Source organism: Microcaecilia unicolor, chromosome 4 (assembly GCF_901765095.1).
Source record: "Microcaecilia unicolor chromosome 4, aMicUni1.1, whole genome shotgun sequence".
In the NCBI taxonomy this organism is placed as follows: domain Eukaryota; kingdom Metazoa; phylum Chordata; class Amphibia; order Gymnophiona; family Siphonopidae; genus Microcaecilia; species Microcaecilia unicolor.
In genome coordinates this window covers 290,424,057-290,450,409 of record NC_044034.1, presented here as the reverse complement: position 1 = coordinate 290,450,409, position 26,353 = coordinate 290,424,057, and the positions used below count along the sequence as shown (strand labels likewise).

The 26,353-nt window shown below is 44.5% G+C and overlaps 1 protein-coding gene across 1 annotated transcript; it reads right to left on the bottom strand.

Annotated features, from left to right (window-relative positions):
* Nucleotides 1-1,374: 1,374 nt before the first annotated feature.
* On the bottom strand, nt 1,375-2,837 carry LOC115468077 (neuropeptide Y receptor type 4-like). Its single transcript, XM_030199599.1, has 2 exons — nt 1,751-2,837; nt 1,375-1,471 (listed from the first exon to the last, which is right to left on the bottom strand). The coding sequence occupies exons 1-2, from the start codon at nt 2,835-2,837 to the stop codon at nt 1,422-1,424; spliced, it is 1,137 nt and encodes a 378-aa protein (XP_030055459.1). The 3' UTR covers nt 1,375-1,421.
* Nucleotides 2,838-26,353: the final 23,516 nt, after the last annotated feature.

Below are 26,353 nucleotides of genomic sequence, written 5' to 3'. Positions count from 1 at the left end.
TGTTCAAAACTTCATTTGCGTTTTGGCTTTGGTCCCAATGCACATATGACAGCTGTGCACTTCATGCTACAGTCTGTTCTCGAGTTGATCTTGCACGTGTTTTTCCTTAAAAAACAAACAAACAAAATAACAACTACAGGAGCCAGAACATAACACGGCTGTAGCACTCTAGTGATGGCTGCACCACCTCATCTGTAGCACTCTCTCTCCCCAGTAGTTTAAGAAGATGAGTTGCTACTGCAGTGTGTAAAGTGTTTTATGCACAAGTACCCCACCCCTCCTGTAGCCACAGAACAAACAGCAGTAAAAACTTGCTTGTGAGAAGAGAAAGTGTGCAGTCACAAGCCTTTGACAGGCCTAAGCCAAGCACAACACCTATTGATCTGGGAACAACACTGGAAGTAACTCATGTGGGGAGTTGCATCCCAGCTTCATATTCACAACAGCTTCATATTCACATACTCCCATACTAGGTTGATATGAGACAGGGCAGTGATAGGACAATAATGAGATAATTGGAAGGTGACTCAAAAACTGGGATATTTTTTGCCTTTCCAGAAATTTAAGAAAACAAGCTCATCCTAAAGCAGTGGTTCCAAAACCTGGTCCTGGAGGCACCCCAGCTTGTCAGTTTTTCAGGATACCCACAATGAATACGCATGAGAGAGATTTGCATGCAGTGGAGGTAGTGCATGCAGATCTCATGAATATTCATTGTGGATACCCTGAAAACCTGACTGGCTGGGGGACCACTGACCTAAAGATTTTTGGAGTATATAGTTCTCTTTCCTATTAAGGTCATAAGACTACAGACCCCTGAATACCTTAGGATGGGAGCTAAGAAAAAGGTGATTTAAAAATTGTCTTGGTGTTCATAAAGTCATATTGTTATCCTACAGTAGAAGATACATAGGATGACCCTGAAAGGGCTCTGTCTTCCCAACTTATATCTTGATAGATTTAAGAATGTAAGATATGTTGTACTGAATTGTACCAAAGGTCCATCAAGACCAGCATCCTCTCTTTGACAGTGACCAATGCAGGTTACAAGCATCCAACAGGATTCCAAGGAGTAGATTCATTCCTGATTGGCCATACCCAGAGGTGATAGATTTCCCAAGCCTATGTGGCTAATAATGGCTTATGTACTTTTCCTCCAAGAGCTTGTCTAAATCCCACTTAAACCCACTTATGCTAACTGCCTTGACCACATCATCTGGCAAAATATCTACAACTTAACTTTATGTGAGTAAAAAAACTATTTCCCTCCAATTTATTTTAGCTTCATGGAATGTCCTCTACTCTTAGTACTATTTGAAAGGGTAAACAACCGTTTTTTATTTACCTGCTTCACCCCACTTATGATTTTATAGATCTCTTTCATATCTCCTCTAAGCAGTCTCCTCTCTGAGCTGAAGAGCCTAACCTGTTTCGCTTTTCTTTAGATCCTTCTGGTGTGGAATGTAAGTGGCTAGAGATATAGGATATTAGCCAACTAGTGGCATGTGAGACTGAAGACATGGAGAGCAGTCTGTGTGGACGAAACAAAGGAGCCTTGAGGGTACAATATTGAATAATGATGGACTATCTGAAAGAGCACATCATATTAAAGCCCATCATTTGCAGGACATTTAGATGAAGCTTCTCTGTTTGCTCTTAGTAAAAGTCATTGTCTTCAATGAGACATTGACCAGAAAAAAGGATTTCTTGAGCAAGAGAGTATTCTACAATTAACCATTGTTATTGAAACCACTGCTCTGTAATGAAGAGGCCTTGGATACTTCAGTGCTAACTGTGGATAAAGGAAAAGTCTCATATTTGTCCTGTTCCCCATTGCAGCGGCAGCGGTAGATCAAGGCCTTCACTTCCTTCTGGAAATTATTATTGAGGAAGCCATACATGATAGGATTAACACAAGTGGAAGCCATGGCAGTCAGGTGGCAAAGGGAGAAGATGAGGTTATGATAGCAGACAGAAATTTTCTCATGGTCCCAATCATAAAGGGCATTGAAAACAGTCAGTGGCAGCCAACAGATGGCAAAAGCCACCACGATGCTTGCCAGCATGATGTTAATTTTCTTGTGATTAGCTTTGCGGCAGCCATCTTTGGATCTCTCCAACATGTCCTTCCGACGACGCAATCGCAGGAAGATTCGGAGATAACAGACCAAGATGAGAAGCAGAGGCAAACAATACTGGAAGATGAGAAGACATGTGGTATAAGCCAGTCGGTGATTCTCTGAAGGCCAGTTGTCCATGCATACAAAGTGGTTAACAAAAGGGTCAAAAGGCAAGGAGAGGTTCTGGAATGGGAGCTTGGTCAAGATGCTAAAGGATAGAAATGGTAAGGAGATGAAGCAAGCCACTGTCCAAGTGACAACCACAGCCAAGTATGCATGCCAAGGAATTGGCTTCCAGCCAGTTGGGTTTATGATCAACTGGTGCCTCTCTAAAGCTATTAGAACCAAGGAAAGAATGGAGACCGTGACAGATATACACTGGATGAAGGGAGTCACCTTGCAGAGAGCTTCTCCCAGAATCCACCGGTTCATCAAAGTATAGATCACTGTGACTGGTAGGCATACCAGGCACATGAGGACATCAGAGCAGGAGAGGTTGGCAATAAGGATATTGGTGACATTCCTCATCTCCTTCTGCCGCATGATCACAAAAACCAGGCAAATGTTGCCAATCAGCCCCACGGCAATCACTGCACTGTAAGCCACGATCAGGAAGGTGATGTTGCTCACCGAGTCAGTGCAGAAACTGCCCTCTTCCCATGGCATATTGAGGCGATTGGAAATGTTCATATACATCAGTTTCAGGAACTCATCCATTACCTTGAGATTATCCCAGAGACTGCTTCTTCACCTATGTCAGCAAAGCTGCAGGAAATGCCTGAACTCAGCTCAAAGAGGTGTGAAATTCTTAATCCTCAAGATCTGCATGGAGAAATAAAACAGTGCTCTAGGTTAGTACAGTTAGGTGCTCAGTTAGATGTCCATGAGAAATTACAGTTTAGAATCATGACCTTACAGTGGTTGTGCTGAGGTAATTTTCAGTATATTACAAATCTAAATATAGTATTTGTAAATTGGTGCTCGCTGTGGCATGGAAACAATCTACTCTACCGGGACTTGCTGTGATTCAATGGAAATTGGCCCATATTCATCTGATGTCCAAACTAACAGCTTTGCGTAGTGGACAGTTGTTGGCCTACTCACTTATTTGGGACCCCTATGTGAAGTGGACTGCTTGCCCTGATTCTTCTTTACCTACTTTGTGAGGATTGATAGTGGGTTGGGGAGGGTGGGTTTATGGGGAGGGTAGCAGGTTGGGGGTCTAGGCGTTGAAGGGGTAGGCTTACTGTTAATGGCTTTGTGCTGTGTGTTTGCTACAACACTATTGCGGGTTGTGACAATGCTATTGTTAATGCCTTTCTTCTTTGAATCTTAATATTTTTGAAAACTTAAAATAAATAAATAAATATAGTATTTGATAGAGTAGTAATCCTGCTCAATATATTTGCACACAGAGCCTTGTAAAAGTCTTTATTTACTCGCTTGTTTTTCACATTTTGCTGTCTGAAAAATAAAATTCAAAATGCATTAAAATAGGAATTTGTCTAATTGATCTACACAACATACATTACACTTTCAATGTGAAATATTCTTTTTTTTATTTTGCAAAACCTTATGGCAGAATAAAGCAAAATTACAAGAATAGAAATCCAAACTCTGCAAGAGTAAAACAGAATCTGCATACAACAAAACACTCCCCCCCCATCTCCCAACTTCTTCCCACCATCAAATGATCTAGGGCTCCCCCAGTGTAACTGAAGGGAGCAAAATTCTATTATGCCAAAGGGATCCACAACAGGTACTGCAAAAGGACCCTTACATAAGTCAACCAGGTGTGCCAGATCTCCAGGTTTGATAGCAATCCCAAATGCGATGACATTTAGCAAGGTGTCCATTCTTTAGGGCTGTCAACTCTGATATTAGGCAAAAGTAATTCAACTTGCATTGGACCATATCCAAAGTTGGGACCACTGGTTTCTTCCAGGCTGCCGCCAACACCAAGCAGGCAGCAGCAAACAGGTGTGCAGCAAATCTATGTTGATAAGGCTTAATCCCCACAGGTTTATGATGTAGGAGGCAATAATCCACCTTCATGGGATATAGTATTCTCAAGATCTGCTGCACCAAATCCATAATAACTAACCAATAAGTTTGAATGAGAGGGCAAGTCCACCAAATATGAAACATGTCTCCAGTATGACCACAGTTCCGCCAACATAGGCCACTGCCATGTTTAAATACCTGCAGGAGGCATTGCAAAGTATAGTACCAACGATACAACATTGTATGCCAATTTTCAAGTAACGTAGCGCTCACTGAAATGATAAATAAGTATTTAAAACTAATCTCCCATTTCTTCTGCTCATAACCCACCCCCAGGTCTTGCTCCCATCACTGAAGGTAATAATCCATGGGGAGAAAACCAAAATTAGTGCCTGATATAAGCGGGAGATACAACCCCTACCTCCACCTCCCCTAATATCTCGCTCTAAGAGTGTCTTATCCACACCAAACTCTTTATGTATTCAGTGTGAAATATTCAAGAATTAAGAATAAGAAATTGCAAAGTCTTGACTCCATAAGCCTTCATGCCCTTTGTCATACTAAACCAAATAAGTTCCATTTCCAGATATTGTCTTAACAAGATCAATGATAAGTTCAATAGAGACCACTTGTGTACAATCACAGTAGGTAGACAAAGAATTGAGCCTACTGTTGTTTTTTCTTTTATTTGTTTTGTAATTCTGTAATTCTGTTGTTTAAATCAATGTTTATGCTATTATCTTCCTAAATTGTAATACATCTTGAACCTCTTATAGGATAAAAATAGAATATACATTCCAAATTAAATTTAATTAAAATTTGAAGCAAAGGTCAAAACACTCCAATTATGGAGCTGCCGAAAGAACTCTGGGATAAAGTTATTCAAAGTTACAAATTGGAAGGAAGCTATAAGAAAATTTCAGTCTGTTTCAATATCCCTTGGGGCACTGTTTGATCCATCACTATAAAGTGAGAATAGTTTGGCATTACCAAGACACTGCGTTGAATAGTTCTTCTATATAAGTCTCTGGTCAGATCTCATTTGGAGCACTGTGTTCAGTTCTGGAGATTGCATCTTTAAAAAAATATAAACCTCATGGAGCTGGTTCAGAGAGTGGCTACTAAAATGGAAGAAAGGCAGGAAAGGGGAGATATAGAGACTTTTAAATACCCCTGTGGTATAAATGCACAGGATAAGGACCTCTTTCAATTCTTCTGACATTCAAGTGGGTTTAAAATGTCTAATTTTCTCTGCTCAAAATCTGGTGATTATGGAGCCAATCCTCTAATTGGGTGCCTCAAGGAAGTATGGTGAGAGCCTGTTTTATAATGTCATCTGGGCACCCATATTCAGGGCTGGTGGGGGGGGGGGGGGGGGGCGGAGCCAGCAAGCTTCTTCCTCCCTGCCTGCTCCCGGTTCTGTCCTTTCCTGCTCCTGTATGCCGCCCAGGACCCGGATGACTGCATTAGCACGATATTGTGTCAACTCCTGGCATGAACAGGAGCAGGAGTACTGACCATGGGAGTAGGCAGGCAGGAGAGACTTGCAGGCGCCAGGCCTGCCCCCCCCCCCCCACTTGGAGGCAGAGACAGAGAAGTAAGGGGGTGGGTGGGCAGCGTGAGTGGGGGGTGGTGTGCAGTGGACTGGTTCTACCCTGGGCCCGGCTGTGTCACTCGGCGGCCCTGCTGCTGCTACTACTAATCATTTCTATAGTGCTACTAGATGTAAGCAGTGCTGTACACATTATGTGCAGGTACTTTCTCTGTCCCTAGGGGGCTCACAATCTAAGTTTTTTGTACCTGGGACAATGGAGGGTTAATTGACTTGCCCAAGGTCACAAGGAGCTGCAGTGGGAATTGAATCCAGGTTATCAGGATCAAAGCCCACTATACTAACCATTAGGCCACTCCTCCCCTGCCCACATTCCTTCATTGGTGAACTTTTCATGTACACATCCACTGTTACACCAGCCATAGACTTGGTGTAACTGCAGTTACATAAAAGTGGCAAGGATGTATGTAATTTACAGTAAATTGAAGCCCCGCCCATTGCCTACCCATGCTCTGCTCATTGCACACCCTCTTGCATTTCTGTGCTGTGCCTCTTCTGGGTGCCCTTACAGAAGAGTGTTTAGGCGCCTTCTAGTGCTTTTGCGGGGTAAGTGCACATTTGCACACGGATGTATAAATGTATGAACACAAGGGATGTGCAAATCGGGTGCCCAGTTATGGAACTGCTCTTTATGGGGCAATTTTATAACAGGCAGCCTAAGTGTGAAGGCCAAATAGGCTCCTATTTAGTGGCTACATTATAAAGCCATATAGAACTCTATCCAGCTCATAATCGAAAGTGAAAGACGCCTATATTTCGACCCAAACCGGGAGATGGGCGTCTTTCTCCTGTGAGCGCCCAAATCGGTATAATCGAAAGCCGATTTTGGCCGTTTCCAACTGCAATCCGTCGCGGAAACGGGTAAAGTTGACGGGGGTGTGTCGGAGGTGTGGTGAAGGCAAGACTGGGGCGTGGTTAACGGCTGAGGAGAGATGGGCATCTTTAGCTGATAATCGGAAAAAAAGGCGTTTTTAGCGCGATTTTGGGTCACTTTTTTTGGACCCTTTTTTTTCACGAACAAGTCCCAAAAAAGTGCCCCAACTGCCCACATGACCACTGGAGGGAATCGGGGATGACCTCCCCGGACTCCCCCAGTGGTCACTAACCCCCTCCCACCAAAAAAACCTCCCACTTTATAAACTTTGTTTTCCAGCCTCTATGCCAGCCTCAAATGCCGTACTCACCTCCATGACAGCAGAATGTGCTCTATCCTCCGACAGCCTTTCCCTGGTTCTGATGCAGCTCTCGGGTGAGTGTGACACCTTTTCTGTTATGCGCACTGCAGAGTCACATCAGCAATGCATTGTGGTGGGTGTAGGGTATTGGACTCCGTGATTCCACTAGCTTGTGGTAAATGCTCACGATGTTGGTAGTGGGTAGGCTGTACTCCCATGGTGCTTTTCCCCCTGCTTACTGGGTCAGAATGTGCCCTGTTTTCTTTCCGGTAGTCCATGAGGTAGTGGCCATTTTTGTAAGCCAGTTTTAGATCCCTTTCATGTGTTAGCCACGTTACAGAACCTAGTTCTTACCTTGAATGTTGCTGAAAGAGGGCATTGTACAGCATTCTGCCAGCTCTGACCTACTGCTAATCTCAGTACCAGGGAGACTCGTTGCCAGTGGGGCACAACCTCTGATCTGCAGTTAACTGTGAGTAAACGTGCTTATTCCAATAAAGGACGTTTTCGGAGAGATTAGTCTTCAGGTGTCTACTGGTGTGCCAAAGTTATACAGCAGCAACAAGTCCTAGAGGCCTGTGTGTATGCAGGTCCCTGGAGCATTTTTAGTGGGTAATGCAGTGCACTTCAGGCATGTGGACCCAGGCCCATCCCCCCCCCACCTGTAACACTTGTGCTGGTAAATGGGAGGCCTCCAAAACCCACTGTACCCACATGTAGGTGCCCCCTTCACCCCTAAGAGCTATGGTAGTGTTGTACATTTGTGGGTAGTGGGTTTTGGGGGAGGGGGGTTGGGTGCTCAGCACCCGTGGTAAGGGAGCTATGCATGTGGGAGCTTTTTCTGAAGTCCACCGCACTGACCTCTAGGGTGCCCAGTTGGTGTCCTGGCATATCAGGGGGGCCAGTGTACTACGAATCCTCACCCCTCCCATGACCAAATGGCTCGGATTAGGAAGTTTTTGAGCTGGGCATTTTTTGTTTCCATTATCGCTAAAAAAAACAAAAGCCCAGCTCAGAAACGAACAAATCCATGGCATTTGGTCCGTACAAACCCTATTATTGAAAAAAAAGATGGATGTCCATTTTTTTTGAAAATACGGGCTGTCCCGCCTCTTCACGTACCCGTTTTCGGACATAGACACCCATGGAGATAGGCGTTCACGTTCGATTATGCCCCTCCACGTGTCTTTATAAAATACAAGGGGCAAAGTGGTAGAAATTGCACCTAGATTAAAGAGGCAGGTGTACTCATGCATGTCATATACACAACCTATGTAAATCATGACTCTGCCTCCCACCCCTGAACATCCCTACTTGTGGGTGGTATAAAAGTATGTGCCACTTTATCACACACTTACTTTTACACATATATTGCCAGATTCTATATAGCACACCTAGAGGGGCATAATCGAAAGGGGCGCCCAAGTTTTCCTGAGGACATCCTCGCAGGACATCCTCGGACAGGGGCGGAGAAACCTGTATTATCGAAACAAGATGGTCGTCCATCTTTTGTTTCTATAATATGGTCATGGATGACCGAATCTTGACATTTAGGTTGTCCTTAGAGATGGTCATCCTTAGACTTGGTCGTTTCTGATTTTCGGCAATAATGGAAACCGAGGACGCCCATCTCAGAAACGACCAAATCCAAGCCATTTGGTCAAGGGAGGAACCAGCATTCGTAGTGCACTGGTCCCCCTGACATGCCAGGACACCAACCGGGCACCCTAGGGGGCACTGCAGTGCACTTCACAAATTGCTTCTAGGTGCACAGCTCCCTTACCTTGGGTGCTGAGCTCTCCAACCCCCCCCCCCCAAAACCCACTCCCCACAAGTGTATACCACTTCTATAGTCCTTATGGGTGAAGGGGGGCACCTAGATGTGGGTACAGTGGGTTTCTGGTGGGTTTTGAAGGGTTCACATTTACCACTGGTAGGGGGGGATGGGCCTGGGTCCGCCTGCCTGAAGTGCACTGCACCCACTAAAACTGCTCCAGGGACCAGCATACTGCTGTCATGGAGCTGGGTATAACATTTGAGGCTGGCATAGAGGCTGGCAAAAATATTTTTTTAAGTTATTTTTTGAGGATGGGAGGGGGTTAGTGACCGCTGGGGTAGTAAGAGGAGGTCATCCCCGATTCCCTCTGGTGGTCATCTGGTCAGTTCGGGCACCTTTTGACTGATTTGTCGTAACAAAAAAAGGACCAAGTAAAGTCGCCCAAGTGCTCGTCACGGACGCCCTTTTTTCGATTATGGGTTGAGGACACCCATGTGTTAGGCACGCCCAAGTCCCGCCTTCGCTATGCCTCCAACACGCCTCCGGGAACTTTGGTCATCCACACGACAGAAAGCAGTTGGGGACGCCCAAAATCGGCTTTTGATTATGCCAATTTGGACGACCCTGGGAGAAGGACACCCATCTTCCGATTTGTGTCAAAAGATGGGCATCCTTCTCTTTCGAAAATAAGCCTGCTAGCGTTGTACTCTGAAATCTAAGCATATTCCATAAGAACACGCATAACTTAATTGGCTTAACAAGCTAATCAGCATTAATAACAGCATCTAACAAGCAATAATGAGCACTAATTGGCAAAAATTAGAATTTATGCACACAACTCGCTAAGCGTATTCTGTAATGAAGTGCAACTAAATTGTAATGCGTGCAGTTCAAAAGGGGCATGGTCTTGGGCTGGGAAATGGGCGTTTCTTGGGCACTCCCAAATTTACGTGTGTTGTTACAGAATATGGCCCAGTGTGCTTAAATCTACATGCAGGGATTTATGCTATATTTTCATTGGTGTAAATGGAGGTGCTGTGATATCAACTAAGTGTATTCTATATACCGCACCTAAAACTTATAGAATATACTTAGGCAGAAATGTTTTCCGCACGGATTTTTTAAGTGCCATATATAGAATCTGGCTCAAAACATCTAAAAATGTGTAGGAAATGGCCATTTTTGAAATTAAAGATACAGATATTTTTCAGGTTCGAAAATGGCCATGTTTGCTGCTTGATTTTTGGATGTTTTTAGCAAAATGTCCAAACTTGGATTTAGATATCATATTGAAAATGCCCCTTCACATGTTCTTAGTTTTAATTGTTAATGAAAAATATATTTTTTAAGGACCATGATCCTATGAACCTGTTTGGAGCAGAGGCATAGCTAGGTGGGGCCACGGGGGCATGGGTCCCCACAGATTTAGTCCTGGCCCCTCCTCAACCCCCGCCAGCCTTAGTCTTTTTCAGCGCTGATCTCTGGCGCGTTCACTCACTTCCCTGATCTGTGCTGTGAGTCCTGATGTCCTACATGTTCTGCACGTTCAACGGCAGTGGGAGGGTGTCGAAAGTGGCAGGGGAGGGTTGGGGTTGGCGGGCTAAAATGCCCCCCCCCCCCACCTTGGGCTCTGGAACCCCCTCCTGCTGAGGTCTGGCTATGCCCCTGGTTTGGAGATACTATTTATTTGCTCTGCTAGTGTCAGAGAGCCTAGCTGTTAACTCTGCTAATGTCAGACAAATATAGATATATATGTGTGTGTGTACCAAAAAACATGAATACCAAATGAAATTATCCAGTCGATGTCTTAATATCTCACAAAAAATTACTTAGCTATGAAAACAGTGCCCCAGAACATCAACATGATCACGTTTTTAAGCCATTCTTTGCTTCAGGGTGGAGTGGCACTTTTCAACAATATAACTAGTGAAGTGGAAAAGTAGCCTAATGGTTAGAGCAGCAGGCCTTGATGCAACCTGGGTTTAATTCCCACTGCAGCTCCTTGTGATGTTAGGTAAGTCACTTAACCCTCTAATGCCCCAGGTACTAAAAACATGGATTGCAAGCCCTCTAGGGAAGAGAAAGTACTTGCATATGCTGTGTACATCTAGTAGTACATTTAGCACTTTACTGATCTGTGACATATATCACACCCTTCTCATTATGGTTTTTTCTTTTTTGTAGACGTTGTTATATGCTACTCCTGGAATTCTATAAGGACAGCTGTACATGCCAGAAACAGTGCGCATTGGGGGTGGTAAGTACCGCCGGGCTCCTGTGGTAGCCTAGTGGTGATTTTGGATTGGCGCACACAGCAAGCCTGTTGCCGCATACCAAACCCCTTGGTAAAAGGGGCCCAAAGGCAGGCTTGTTCACTTATGCCAAGTCAATGGTGGATGTCACTGGGTGTGCCTACGTGTACCTTGTCATGTGCGTGACTACATTATTCTGTATGTTACATACTACCTTATAGAATGGCACATATGTGTGTAGGTGCCAATTATCTCACACTTATGCATGTATAACATGTGTACCTACAACCTTGCAGTTATAGAATTGCCCTTTTAGAGTGTAAACCCTTCTGGGTCAGAGAAATACCTGCTGTACCTAAGAATAACTCACCTTAAACTACTAAGACAAGTATGAGTGAAATCCAAATACCTTTTCCTGAAGGCTGGATTTAGAACCCATGATACAGGGTTTCTAGGACAAATCCCTGTGCACAACTTCCCAGCCTCAGAAACATTCTGTCATGGGAGGGTTTATTAAACTACGGGAAAAATCCCTAGACAGTTGCCAATGAAGGCTCATAGTACCAGGATCTCTGGTACAAGACTCTATGGAAGTAGAATATGGTTTGGAAGGCAAAGGGTGGAGCAGGGGATACAAAACTCTTTCTTCATCCCGCCTCACAAAGGGGCCCTTTTACAAAGTGATGGTAAGCCCAACGTGGGCGCCGGTGCTAGTCCCATCCTCAACATGTGCCATTTCCTGTGCTGAGGAAAACAGGGCTGTAATTTTTAACGAAGCGCTAACCCGGCAGTAATCAGGCAGCGCCGTGCACTACCCAGTTACTGCTGGATTAGTGCAGGAGCCCTTACTGCCGCCTCAATCTTCTCGCGTGTGAACCTTAATGAATAAATTCAAACAAACAATTGCAACTGGCAACAACATACTCCATCTACAATTTGACATGTCCAGCGCCTTCGACATGGTCAACCATGAAATATTATTACATATCCTCGAGTACTTTGGAGTAGGAGGCAACGTTCTCAACTGTTTCAGAGGATTCTTGACCTCAAGATCATACCAAGTAACATCTAACAAGAATATATCCACCCCTTGGACACCCGAATGCGGAGTTCCCCAAGGATCCCCTCTCTTTCCAACCCTCTTCAACCTAATGATGATACCGCTAGCCAAGCTACTAGCCAATCAAAACCTCAACCCATACATATATGCAGATGATGTAACGATCTACATCCCGTTGAAACATGATCTAAAGGAAATCTCCAACAAGATTAACCAAAGCTTCCAAATAATGCACTTGTGGGCGGATGCATTTCAGCTAAAACTTAACGCAGAAAAAACTCAATGTCTCATACTCACCTCACAACATAACACAAGTAAATTCACCACAATAACTACACCAACTGTTTCCCTGCCAGTCTCAAACACACTGAAAATTCTCGGAGTCACCATTGATCGTAACCTAACTCTTGAAAATCACGTGAAGAACACAACTAAGAAGATGTTTTACGCCATGTGGAAACTTAAAAGAGTAAAACCTTACTTCCCAAGATCCATCTTTCGCAACCTAGTACAATCAATGGTACTAAGCCACCTGGACTATGTTGGCTGCAAAGAACAGACTAACAAGAAACTTCAAACAGCCCAGAACACTGCAGCAAAACAAAATATGAAAGTGCAAAACCACGAAGAAAGAAGCTGCACTGGCTCCCACTCAAAGAGCGGATAACGTTCAAGATATGCACGATTATTCATAAGATAATCTACGGAGATGCCCCGACTTACATGCTAGACCTCGTCGACCTACCTCCTAGAAATGCTAAAAGATCTGCCCGCACGTTTCTTAATCGACACTTCCCTAGCTGTAAAGAATTAAAATACAAACTAACACATGCGACCAGCTTTTCATATATGAGCACACAACTATAGAATGCATTACCAACAAAATTGAAAACAATTAACGAAACAACTAACTTTCGCAATCTCTGAAAACCTATCTCTTCGAAAAGGCTTACCACGAGAACCCGTAGTTTGTCAAACTCTTAATGACGCCTTTCTTTAATGTTTGCTTAGATCTTCTCTGTCATCCTTGATCTCCTAAAACACCAATTGTATCTTTGAACCAGGTAATGGTGATGCCATGACAGATTTTGTAAGCCACATTGAGCCTGCAAATAGGTGGGAAAATGTGGGATACAAGTGTAATAAATAAATAAATAAATAAAACTGTCCATGGCTATTTTCAGCCGTTTTTATCTGCTGCAGTAGAAAGGGCTGTGGCGAGTGGCAAAAATGGCCCCTACCGCTAGCGCAGGACCCTTTTTACCACAGCTTGGTGAAAGGACCCCAATGTTTGCAGAAAACTTTATGGTTTGTGTTGCTTCCTGCTGATAATGCATCTGGCCCACAGGTGGCAATACAGAGCCACAACCAAACTGAAACTGAATCTGGTACCAAATTGATACAATCTCCTGTGGCTATAGTTTCTGGGAAAATCTTTTCCTACAGTTAGTCTGGTGCTGTGTTTGGCCACCCGAATGGACAGAAGTAAAGGTCGATATAAACAGGTTCTGGAGAGCTCGCTTTTGTCTCAGGCACCAAAGATTTCAAACAGTTTACCTCTTTATATTAGGTTACAATCTTATTATATGTCTTTTCAGTGAAAATGAAAAAGTCTTATCTGAGAAAAGTTTGGCAGTTTAAGATGGGAATTAAGTAATGTAAAATATTAATTAGAAATATCGTAAGAATTGTTTTAAGCATTGCGTAATTTCCCAGCTTCTGTGCTGGCTTCTTTTTTATGTGTAATGGGGAGAGGGTGGAATACAAGTGTGAAGATTACATTAGATTAGATTAGTCGAACAAAATGATGAAAGAAGAACATAAGGTGACACCTTAGTATTGGACTAACTTAATATATTTCTTGAGTAGCTGGGAGCTCACATTCTCACACATTGAACCTGAGAAAGAGAGAGTTAGCTTCCACAAGCTAGTTAAGAATTGTGTTGTTAGTCCAACACGAAGGTTTCCTTTTACATTTTTCATGCTTATTGCTTTTTCCCTGTTGTTCAGTTTGCCAGTTTAATAAAAAAGCACTGCTAACTACGCTTTAAGTAACAGAATGAGTTGAATGTAATTGAATTTAATTTAGTAATTTATGAATTGCCTTTCCTAACACAATAACAATATCAAATAGTAAATCACATGAAACCACGTGACAAACCTGCATAGCTCATGCAGAGGGGGTTTAAATCGCAACATATCTACAAAACTAGCAAACCCAAAGAGGATTACAAAGGGGGAATAACCCAGACTGACATATGCTTTTTTCCTGCAGCTTTTCTCTTTATTGCAATTGACATTGAAAACATACATCATCACTCCACATCCAGACAGAATTGCCCATCTTCCTCCTCCTCATTTTCCAACCACTAGATAATCCATTTACTTATTCCTGACACAATTCAACTTACAACCATTATCACTTGGCATGATACCAAATAACAACCCCCACCCCACCCCAACGCCTACAAATTATTAACCATTATCAAATTCTGATGTCAGATTTGATTCATACCTAACTACCATAGATTTGGTGGCCAGAGATTACAGCAAAGCAGAAACCCTCTCTTCCCACCCCCCCCCCCCCCCCCCCAGATCATAAGTGCATGACTGAAATGGATGAATGAATGAATGAATGAATATGTAAGTGTTGCCATACTGGGACAGACTGAAGGTCCATCAAGCCCAGCATCCTGTTTCCAACAGTGGACAATCCAGATCCCAAATCCCAGGCCAGATCCCAAAACAGTACAATGCATTTTATGCTGCTTATCCTAGAAATAAGCAGTAGATTTTCCCCAACTCCATCTTAATAATGGCTTATGGACTTTTCTTTTAGGAAGCTATCCAAACCTTTTTTAAAGCCCACTATGCTAACTGCTTTTACCACATTCTCTGGTAATGAACTCTAGAGTTTAATTACATGTTGAGTGAAGAAATATTTTCTTCGATTTCTTTTAAATGTACTATTTCGTAGCTTCATTGCATGCCCCCTAGTCCCAGTAGATTTGGAAAGTGTAAACAAGCTATTCACATCTACCCATTCCACGCCACTCATTATTTTATAGACTGCTATCATAGCATCAGAATCACATCGTATCCAAAAGAGCATAACTCCATATCCAAGAAAAATAGAAAAGAATTAGAATACAATATTGCTAGATCACGAATATGGGGAAAGAGACTGGGAACAAACAGGAATAAATCAAAAAGGAAATCATTTACAAGGAAATGAAATATACAGATGAGGTTAGGCCTGAGATAATCACTGAGGTGCCCTGGAGTCCATTTCAGACCTACGAGAGACAAACACAGAAAGCTGTACAGGATGAAAAAAAAATATCAAACTCCTTGTAGCGTAAGAACACATTTACAGGGATACTGAAGGATAAAGGAAGCCTCCATTTGCAGCAACTGAGGCTTCAGTAGTAGAAACTGTGATCTCGTAAGGGTTGTTGAAGCCATGGTTCTGAGTGGTATTGATTACTGTAATATAGCCTGTTTGGGTTTATCTGCCGCTTGTGCTAAATCTTTGCAGATAGTCCAGAACTCGACAGCTCGCTTATTGTTTGATTTGCCGCGGTTTGAACATATTACAGTATACCTGAAAAGACTGAGGTGGTTACCAGTTGTTTATCGTGTGAAATTTAAATTGCTCTCGTTATTGTATCAGGAGTCTTCTTTTTATTTGAAACAAGCTTTGCAGAAATATGTTCCATCCCAGCAATTGTGATCGTTGATGTCCTGTGACCTTGCAGTGCCTACTTTGAACCGAGTACGCTTAGATATAACTAGAAGAGGAACTTTTTCAGTAACTGGGCCATCAGAGTGGAATAAGCTGCCAAATGGACTTAAAAATGAACGTCATGTGCAAATATTTAAATGACAACTGTAATGCTTAGCACACTATAAGTGCCCGCTGGTCTTGATCCTTTGTCCATTTAGAAGACCTGTACATTGTTTTTTTTTTAATCTTTTTAATTTTCCTTTTTGACTGTGTATTATGAAGAACTTATTGTGATTGATTTTATGTGATTTTATGTATATATTTTTGTTCGCCGCCTTGGATAAGGGTGGGCTATAAGCAATAAATCCAATCCAATCTTCTTTTGAGTAACCCAGGAGACATCAGGAAACATACAAATCTTGCAATTCATAAACAAAACATCTCTAAAATAATTTCATAAGCCATTATCTATCTGAATCCAAGGCTAACTGCGTCAACAAAGTTGCCGGAGTCACCACTTCCACATCTGATCTCTCACGGAAATTAATTAAATGCAAACTATCCATAGCAGGGGAAATGGCCCTTAATATAGCGTAGTGAGTATGTTTGACAGTTTTATGTGCTTGTGCCTAGATTGTTAATATACTTTAAAACACCTTGGTAACACCCCTTTATATTTTGTAGATTGCAATGCAAGCAGTGTGAACTGAATGTTTCATGATTGCCATCTTGCTCCTGAAGAAGTTTTAAATAATGAAACTGGCGGCTCTCTTGAGCCTGGAAAAGATAAGTTCCCGGTTTCTGTTTTTTTTGTGGCAGCATATGAAAAATTCTCCTTGCAGCATGTTTTTCAGCTCACAATGATTTGATAATGTATTGTAGGTTTCATGGGATACGTGTATGAAGAATTTGGAGGGGTTTTTTGACCAATGATTGAATCTCTGTAAGGTATACTCAGTCGCTGTATACGAGAACTTGAACTGCTACTGAGGGTCTTTTTCAACAAGAGATGACATCCTGGACAGTATGGTGCATTCTACACAGTGTCTGGAAAAAACGGGACCCCTCACATTGTTTCGAAACACTTTGCAATTGTTTGTATAATCTTTGTCGGGAAATAGGTCTATTGCTCAGAAACAATTTGGAACCAAAAGAGCGCTTCTTTAAAAAAAGGATTTCAAGTTTATGCTCTTATTTGATTAATCGCCTTTTCAAATATGAGCTCAAGCTGAGCTATCCACACCTAGCCTAACTGAGCTCATTTTCATGCACCTTTCTGAGTTCACGTGCAATTTTCTTTGAGTCAGTCACCTTATTTTCTATCTCACTCCTGTTACATGGGGGAAGCCACTGTTTGCCTTGGCATTGGTAGAATGGAATGTTACTACTATTTGGGTTTCTGCCAGGTACTTGTGACCTGGGCAGACCACTGCTGGAATCAGGATACTGGCATAGATGAACCATTGGTGCTAACAATGGTAACGTACATTAATAAAAACTAGCATTACTAATGTGCTAACACTGTTAATGTGCATTATTGACAGCTCAAACTACTAATGTGCTAATGCTGTTAACATGTATTATTAGAAACTAGGCAGCATAGCATGAAAAGGAGCCTGCAGAAGAACATACGTTAACAGCACTAGCACACACTAGTTTGATAATGGACATTTGTAGCTCTAGCCCTGTGTTTTGCACTTAAGACCATAGAGGGTTAAGCGGCCTTTTCAAGTTCACACGGAGTGTCAGGACTAAGCAGGTAACCTTCAAAAAGAGCGAGACTGTTGAAGTTTGCTAACTGCAACAGGGCCTCTTCCTGTAATGTTTGTATATGGGAAGCAGGGCAGGATTCTGAGTTACACAATTGGGCTCATTTTCGAAAGAGAAGGACGCCCATCTTTCGACATAAATCGGAAGATGGGCGTCCTTCTCACAGGGTCGTCCAAATCGGTATAATCGAAAGCCGATTTTGGACGTCCCCAACTGCACTCCATCGCAGGGACGGCCAAAGTTCAAGGGGGCATATCGGAGGCGTAGCAAAAGGCGGGACTTGGGCATGCCTAACACTAGGACGTCCTCGACTCATAATCAAAAGAAACAAGGACGTCCCTGACGAACACTTGGACGACTTTACCTGGTCGTGTTTTTCTTATGACCAAGGCACAAAAAGGTGCCCGAACTGACCAGATGACCACCAGAGAGAATCGGAGATTACCTCCCCTTACTCCCCCAGTGGTCACTAACCCCTTCTCACCCTCAAAAAAATCTTTAAAAATATTGATTGCCAACCTCTAGCCAGCCTCAGATGTCATACCATCACAGCAGTATGCAGGTTCCTGGAGCAATTTTAGTGGGTGCAGTGCACTTCAGACAGGCGGACCCAGGCCCATCCCCGCCTACCTGTTACGTTTGTGGAGGAAACAGCAAGCTCTCTAAAATCCACCACAAACCCACTGTACCCACATGTAGGTGCCCCCCTTCACCCATAAGGGCTATGGTAATGGTGTACAGTTGTGGGTAGTGAGTTTTGGGGCGCTTAGCACACAAGGTAAGGGACCTATGGGAGCAATTTAGGAAGTTCACTGCAGTGCCCCCTAGGGTGCCCGGTTGGTGTCCTGGCATGTCAGGGGGACCAGTGCACTAGAAATGCTGGCTCCTCCCATGACCAAATGGCTTGCATTTGGTCATTTCTGAGATGGACGTCCTTGGTTTCCATTATAGCCGAAAATCAGAGACGACCAAGTCTAGGGACGACCATCTCTAAGGACGACCAAATTTCAGAATTTGGGTGTCCCTGACCATATTATCGAAATGAAAGATGGACATCCATCTTGCTTCGAAAATATGGGTTTCCCCGCCCCTGGATAGGGACGTTTTGCGAGGACGTCCTCATCAAAACTTGGACGTCCCTTTCGATTATGCCCCTCCACGTAACCTTCAGTTTCCCTAGAATGGAAGACAGTTCTTCAAAGATACAAATTCTGCTGTCCCAATCCCATGCCAGAACTTAGTATCACAATATTGCTGGAGGAGGGTGGTTTTAGCAAAGCTTTCTTTGCCAAATCAGCTCTGATGTCATTTATCTTGGACACACAATCTGGCCGTTGAGATTGGAGGACTCAGCAAAAGAATCCCCAGGATTACCAGAAAGCTCTTTCACCACCCTGAATAATTCCCGCTGCCATTATCCAAAGGGAGTGAAAGTTCTTCTCAGCTTTGACCAAAGTAAAATAATCTCCCACCTATTCTTTACAGGTCAGGTTCAGAACCTTCAATATCTGCCTTGATGGTTTTAGGTTTCGTGGAGTGCCTGCTGCTTGCTCCCAACCTCCTGATGGAGTTGTAAAAAGTTTGAAAGGGATGTTCTCTATTCCCCAAGGCCTTGATCCATGGCTGTGGCTCCTCAGACCCAGGTGGCTGCCTCTTCTTCCTGTCCACCTCCTCTTGCCAGCCCCAAGGCTTCTCTTTCTGATGCTTGCCTCCTCCCACCTATTCATCGCCTTTGCACCAGCCAGTGACCAAGGGAATCTCATCAAAGGAAAAGGGCACATTTGTGCATTTTATTTTTTTGTCGCTGGTAATTTTCTATAAGAAAATGGATGTTACATCCAAGCCAGCAGTCCTCACCACCTTTCACTCCTGCTGCAATGTGAAAGAGAAGAAAGCTCGAAAAAGGTTCCAGGTCAGTGTAAGTTGTGGAAATCACCACATCTTTTACGAGCTTTTACCTTTTCTGTATGTCTTTCCCTTCCCTTCCTGGGTGTCTTTACCCTTGGATTTGGATTTAATTACTCACCTTTCCAAAATGAAGCAAAAGAAAGTTACAAATTTAGATACAGTTGGTAAGTCCCTTCCCAAGAGAGTTTACAACATAAAGGCTAGAGCTAATGCTAATTACAGCAGAAGTACACTTTATTATTTACCACAGATTCCATTTTAAGCAATGGGGCCTTTTTATTAATTATGTGCTTTTTAACAGTGTTAGCTAAGGTGTTGCCAATTGGATCCAGATTCACCTGACAGGTTTGATCCAGTCCTGGGTTTACTACATTGCATGCAGGGACTTGTAGTCTTGCTTTTCATAGGGAATGCAATGGGGAAATCAGAACTAGATAGGAGTGGATCAACCCTGTTGGGTGAATCTGGATCCAGTTGACAACCCTAGTGTTAGCACTTTTTGATAACTTTAGCCCGAAGCTTGTACCTGAACTAATGAAGGGTGAAGGGATTAGCCCAAATTCAGAAGGAGAGTCATTGGAAGAAGCAGGATTTGAAACACTGCTTCAGCAGTTTTCAGCCAAATACTTTAACCCCTGGACTATTCCCTCCATGTCCCTTCTTTCCTCACACTCCATGTTTGTCTCCCTTCTCTCTTCCCTCTAGTCTGTGCATCTCTTTTCACGGCTCTCCTTCTTCTCCTGATGTGCTCACTTGCTCAAGCTTTCCATCTGCCTGCACAAAACTAAGCAGCTTGCAACCACGTTCTTTAAGGAGGCACAAAGATAGGCTGCATTCTGGCTCTGGAAGTGCAAGGATTGAAGGGACTGAACAGGTATATTGTGCATTCCCTACTCTGGATGTTCTCAAAGCTGCCTTGTTACCAGTTCCAGGAGGGAGACTTTGTGGCTAGTCCTGATTTAGAACTCACATCCCAAAGCAGAGTGGTGTTTGTAGTCCCTGACTCTACCCAATCAAATCAGTGTTGCAGGTACATCAGCATAGGGTTATTGGGAATTCAAGACTGGCCTAAAAATCTCCGTCTCTCGGAACCGGGTAACTTGGCAGCTCTGTCTTCTTTTGATTTGCACCCCAGTTCCACACAAAGAAGCTCTTCCATGCAGCTGTGACTCAGCAGCCCTTTTACTAAACCGTGTTAAGCAGGGGCGTATCTAGACTTCAGCGGTAGGGGGGCCCAGAGCCGAGGTGAGGGGGCACATTTTAGCCCCCCCCCGATGCTGCTGACCCCCCCTCACCATTGCTGACACCCCCCCACGCCAGCACCACCTCCAACAAGTTTGACCCCCCCTCTCAACCTGCCCGCCATCCGTCGCCGTCTGTACCTTTGCTGGTGGGGGACCCAACCCCCGCCAGCCGAAGTCTTCTTCCTGCGTTTAGTTTCTTCTGACGTCCTGCACGTTGTACGTGCAGCAGGACGTCAGACTCAGAAGAAACCAAACACAGGAAGAAGACTTTGGCTGGCGGGGGTTGGGGTCCCCCGCCAGCAAAGGTACAGACGGCGACGGCGGGTTGGTGGGGGGGTTGAGAGGGGCATGGGCAGGGGGGTCCAGGGCCAAATTTACGGGGGCCCAGGCCCCCGTGGCCCCATAGCAGCTATGCCCCTGGTGTTAAGCACTTAACATGCATTTTACTGAACAGCAGTCACTAGCGCAGTGACACATTTAAGGGGATTTGCAATATTTTCACAGTCCATGAGCAGCAAACCATGCATTAAGTGGGTTTTTTTGTGTTATGGGGTGTGGCATGAGTGGAGAATGGGCGTGGAAGGCATTTGGCAGTTAACGTGTTACGCTTACTGTGTGCTAACTGCCTATCAATGGAATTACCATGGGACCACTTACCACCTCCTAAATTGGAGACACTAAGTGTTTCCTTGTTAACCAGGAGCAGGTACCACACGTTAACCTGAATGTTAACATAGTAACATAGTAGATGATGGCAGATAAAGACCTGTACGGGCTATCCAGTCTGCCCAACAAGATAAACTCATAGTATAAGGTATGATGTGATACTACATACGTATCCTTGATCTTGATACATCCTTTGCCATTTTCAGGGCACAGACCATAAAGTCTGCCCAGCACTGGCCTTGTTCTTCAGTTACTGAAGCTGAATCTGTCCAGCCATGATCAGGGCACAGACCATAGAAGTCTGCCCAGCACTGGCTTTGCTTCCCAATTACTGTTGTTGCCATCTAATTACCACTAAGGTTGTTTGGTTCCATGCCTTCTATATAGGATTGCTGTGTGTTTATTCCACACATTATTGAATTCTGTTACTGTTTTCATCTCTACCATCTCCCGCGGGAGGCCATACCAGGTATCTACCACTACCACCCTTTCCATGAAAAAGTACGTCCTAATATCATTCCTGAGTCAGCCCTATTGCAAACTCAATTCATGTCCTCTAGTTCTACCACCTTCCCGTCTCTGGAAAAGGTTTTGTTTTGTTTTTTAAATTAATACCTTTCAAATATTTGAATGTCTGTATCATAGATATCACCCATGTCTTTCCTTTCCTCCAGGGGTAAAGCAGTGGTGTAGCAAGGGGGGGAGGGGTGGTCCGCCCTGGGTGTCAGCTCGGGGGGGGGGGTGCTCCCTGCCAGCTCCCCCCCCCCCGGGTGCAGCACGATGACACCCCCCCCTGACCCAGTGCCTACCCTCCTCAGCTCCCTCCAACCAGCTGAGCACCCTACCTTTAAAGAAATTTCGGAAGCCGTGGAGAGGCGAGGCGCAGCGCCTTGCGCCTGCAAGTAAAAGAAGCGTGGATCGTCATCGGGCCTTCCCTCACGCTGTCTGTCCCGCCCTCCGCTGACGCAACTTCCTATTTCCGCAAGGGCGGGACAGACAGCGTGAGGAAAGGCCCGATGACGATCCTTGCTTCTTTTACTTGCAGGCGCGAGGCGCTGCGCCTCGCCTCGCCTCTCCATGGTTTCCGAAATTTCATTAAAGGTAGGGTGCTCAGCTGGTTGGAGGGAGCTAAGGAGGGTAGGCACTGGGTCGGGGGGGTGTTGATGCGCTGAGGGGGGTGTCATCGTGCTGCAGCCGGGGGGGGGGGGGGGGTGCAACGGCAAACCACCCCGGGTGGCAGCCCTCCTTGCTACACCACTGGGGTAAAGTCCTCACATCTGAGGACTTAACACAAGACCTGCAATAGGAAAGAGTTGGAACCCCTCCAAGAGATGTTGCGCTAAAAAAAGCAGCTACTGCATGATAAAATCTCACATTAAGCCACGGTAACTAAACATTTTACAGCACTTTTGTAAAAGGATCCCTCAGTCTCCTTAGTAATTTTAGCTAACACAGCCATCTCACTCTTTTTAACCAGGAAGTTTCCTTCTTCTTCTCCCTTCAGTACAGCCCTGTCCAGCTTCTTCATGATAGCTAGACCAAAGGTTAGAAAGGCGGCTGTGAATAATGGCGCCCTGAAGAGAAGCAGATTATGGAGAAAAGAGCCATGTCGGATGGCTTCCTGATGACAGTCAGATGGAAGACAGTAAAGAAAAACATCATGCATGCTGGTTTCAGATGAGAGTAGGATTGGAAGTAATAAGACAAGAGGCTGTGCATGATGGCTACCTGATGAGAGCTGGATGAAAAGAAAGGTGAGAGGCTGCATAAAATGACTGATGAGAACCGGATGACAACAGTAAGTAGGAGGTTGTGTGTGATGGCTCCTGAAGAACTAATAAGGGTGAGGTCAGCTGTCCCTTCTTCCTGACAGGCAGTGTGTTAAGTCTGTTCTGCTTTTCTGCCACATTTCCTTTGTCAAGAAATTGTTTTATAGTCTTGTTGATATGCATCTCATCAATTTCTTTCCCCCAAGATTCTCTGAATTCCTGATGGCTGATGTTAGTGTTATTACCCTGGGCCCTGAGGCGCATTGGACGCACATTTTCTTTCTGAAGAGTCAGAGTAGGGACTGGCAGCTTTCATTGGACCTCCTCCTGGACATTTTTTTGCCATGACATGAGTGCTCCAAGGACCGGGTGTATAGGATCACATAGTATGCAGAAAGCAGCTCACACGCAATCTGGCCCCCTCAAAACTTAACAGCAGAATGTATGTATGTATGTGTCTCAGACTGTTCATGTCTGAGGACATGACCTAAACAACATGGCTGATTGACTAGTAATGCTGTGACGATTATGTAGAAAAGGATGTTGGAGTCTACTTAACATTTTAATTGCCTGTTTGAGTGGTTTGTCTCTGTATGTAGCACATGTATGTGTATCCTTATTCATTCAATTCAGCTGTTTAAAAATAAACTATGAGAAAATAGTATACCTTCACAATCAAAATGATGGAAAACATCAAGTGCTATTGTGTTTACCATACAAAAAAGGAGGGTCCCTTCTGTCTTTGTTCATGTTTTATTTCTACTTAAAAATTGATTGGGGTTGAAATACTGTCTCAGACTGGCCCAAGAAACGTGGCCCTGCCCTGCCACTCCTTTGGCCAGTCTCCCTGTCTCCTCCTCATTCCTCTGGTTTTGCTTCCCTGGACTTCCCTTGTCACCATTTTCCCCTGTTTCAAATTCCTACCTCTTCTGCTCTGGCTCCCTGCACCTGCTACCATCCACTCCCAGCATCTCTCTCTCTCAAGTTGCGTCAGCGGAGGGTGACTTGCAGGCGCAAGGCGCTGCGCCTCGCCTCTCCACGGCTTCCGAAATTTCTTTAAAGGTAGGGTGCTCAGCTATTTGGAGGGAGCTGAGGAGGGTAGGCACTAGGTCGGGGGGGGAGCTGGCAGGGAGCACCCCCCCCCCCCCCCCGAGCTGACACCCGGAGCGGACCACCCCTCCCCCGCCTTGCTACACCACTGCTTTACCCCTGGAGGAAAAGAAAGACATGGGTGATATCTATGATACAGACATTCAAATATTTGAAAGGTATTAATTTAAAAAAAAAACCCAAAACCTTTTCCAGAGACGGGAAGGTGGTAGAACTAGAGGACATGAATTGAGTTTGCAATAGGGCTGACTCAGGAATAATATTAGGAGGGGTTCCAACTCCAGCGTTCTCTGTGTTCTGAATCAGCTCATCACAGGACCACTGGCCTCACTTCATCCAGCTGTCCCCAGGTGCGAGGGCTCTCACCACTTGACCTCTGGGCCACAGAAGTCAGTGTGACCAGTTGCAGGCAGAGAAAGTGAACAGGCTGGCACAAATGTGCGCACTATCAGTCCCCTTTGCTCCCCATTGCTTGTCTCATGTACACCTCTTCTCTTCTGCAGGGGATAAGAAAGAGACTGTTCCTCTGGATAAGAACAGCAGTAGGAGTTTTCAGCTCCTTTTTAAAGATTAAAAAATAAAACCCTTGGGTACTTATGGATTTCAGCAGTGCAACCCCACGAAATACCTTTTTGTACAGTGAAGATATTGCTTCAAATATGACTTCAATTAAATTACATTTAGCCAGTTCTGTGCTTATAACAGTAGTCTTAAGAGAGACTTCACTCGTATAACAAGAAAATTGTCCTACATATTGTCAGTTACTGAGTCTCCTGACAGGGTTTTCCTGCAAGTCAGTCACAGTGCTGCATTTCAGGACATCTCTGCTAAAGTCTCCTGACTCACAGCACTGCGTGACACGAAATTTGGGTCAGAGCCTCTTGTTTGTCCGGGGCTCATGTGGCTCGCTCACAACACTGCTGTGTTACAGAATACACTTGTGATAGAATCTCCCATCGGTCAGGGGCTTTAGGTGGCTAGGTAAATTGCAAAGGATGCATTTCACCTCCACAGCGGAGAGGATGACTACAGCAGCAAAACAGTGCTGCTAGATCTGAAGTACGAAATGCATACAATGATGTTTTATTTTTAAACTTAGCTATGGCAGCAACGCTGGGAAACAGGGCTCCCTAGCTGAGGCCAGTGACAGAGAGTAGTTTCTTCTATTTGGATTGGTCTGCTGGTCATGGAGGGGCATAATCGAACGAAAACGTCTATCTCCATGGGAGTTTATCTCCAAGAACGGGTCCGTGAAGGGGCGGACCGAACCGTATTTTCGAAAAAAATAGACGTCCATGATTTATTCGACAATTTGTGAGCTGGGCGTTTTTGCTTTTCAGCGATAATGGAAAATGAAAGCGCCCAGCTCAAAAACGAATAAATCCAAGGCATTTGTTCGTGGGAGGGGCCAGGATTTGTAGTGCACTGGTCCCCCTCACATGCCAGGACACCAACCGGGCACCCTAGGGGGCACTTTTACGAAAACAAAAAAAAAAGGTAAAAGAGCTCCCAGGTGCATAGCACCCTTCCCTTGTGTGTTTAGCCCCCCAAATCCCCCTCAAAACCCACTGCCCACAAGTCTACACCATTACTATAGCCCTAAGGGGTGAGGGGGGCACCTACATGTGAGTACAGTGGGTTTGGGGGGGTTGGACGACTAAGCATTAAGCAGCACAATTGTAACAGGTAGGGGGGGGGATGGGCCTGGGTCCACCTGCCTGAAGTCCACTGCACCCCCTAACAACTGCTCCAGGGACCTGCATACTGCTGCCAGGGAGGTGGGTATGACATTTGAGGATGAAAATAAAAAGTTGTGAAACATCATTTTTTGTGGTGGGAGGGGATTAGTGACCACTGGGGAGTCAGGGGAGGTCATCCCTGATTCCCTCCGGTGGTAATCTGGTCATTTAGGGCACTTTTTGGGGCCTTATTCGTGAAAAAACAGGGTCCAGGAAAAGTGCCCTAAATTCTTGCTACAAACGCATACTTTTTTTCCATTATTGGCGAAAGGCGCCCATCTCTGTTCGGGTGATAACCATGCCCCAGTCCCGCCTTCACCACGCCTCCAACACGCCCCCGTCAACTTTGTACGCTTCCGCAATGGAGTACAGTTGAAAACATCCAAGTTCGGCTTTCGATTATACCGCGTTATTCGTTTT

What these genes read in the sequence shown, in the direction of transcription:
- LOC115468077 (XM_030199599.1), bottom strand. Translation starts at nt 2,837, where the DNA reads ATGGATGAGTTCCTGAAACTGATGTATATGAACATTTCCAATCGCCTC. An exon ending in CTCTTCATTACAGAGCAGTG is followed by an intron (nt 1,472 to 1,750) that starts GTTTCAATAACA and finishes CTATATCTCTAG; the next exon opens with CCACTTACATTCCACACCAG.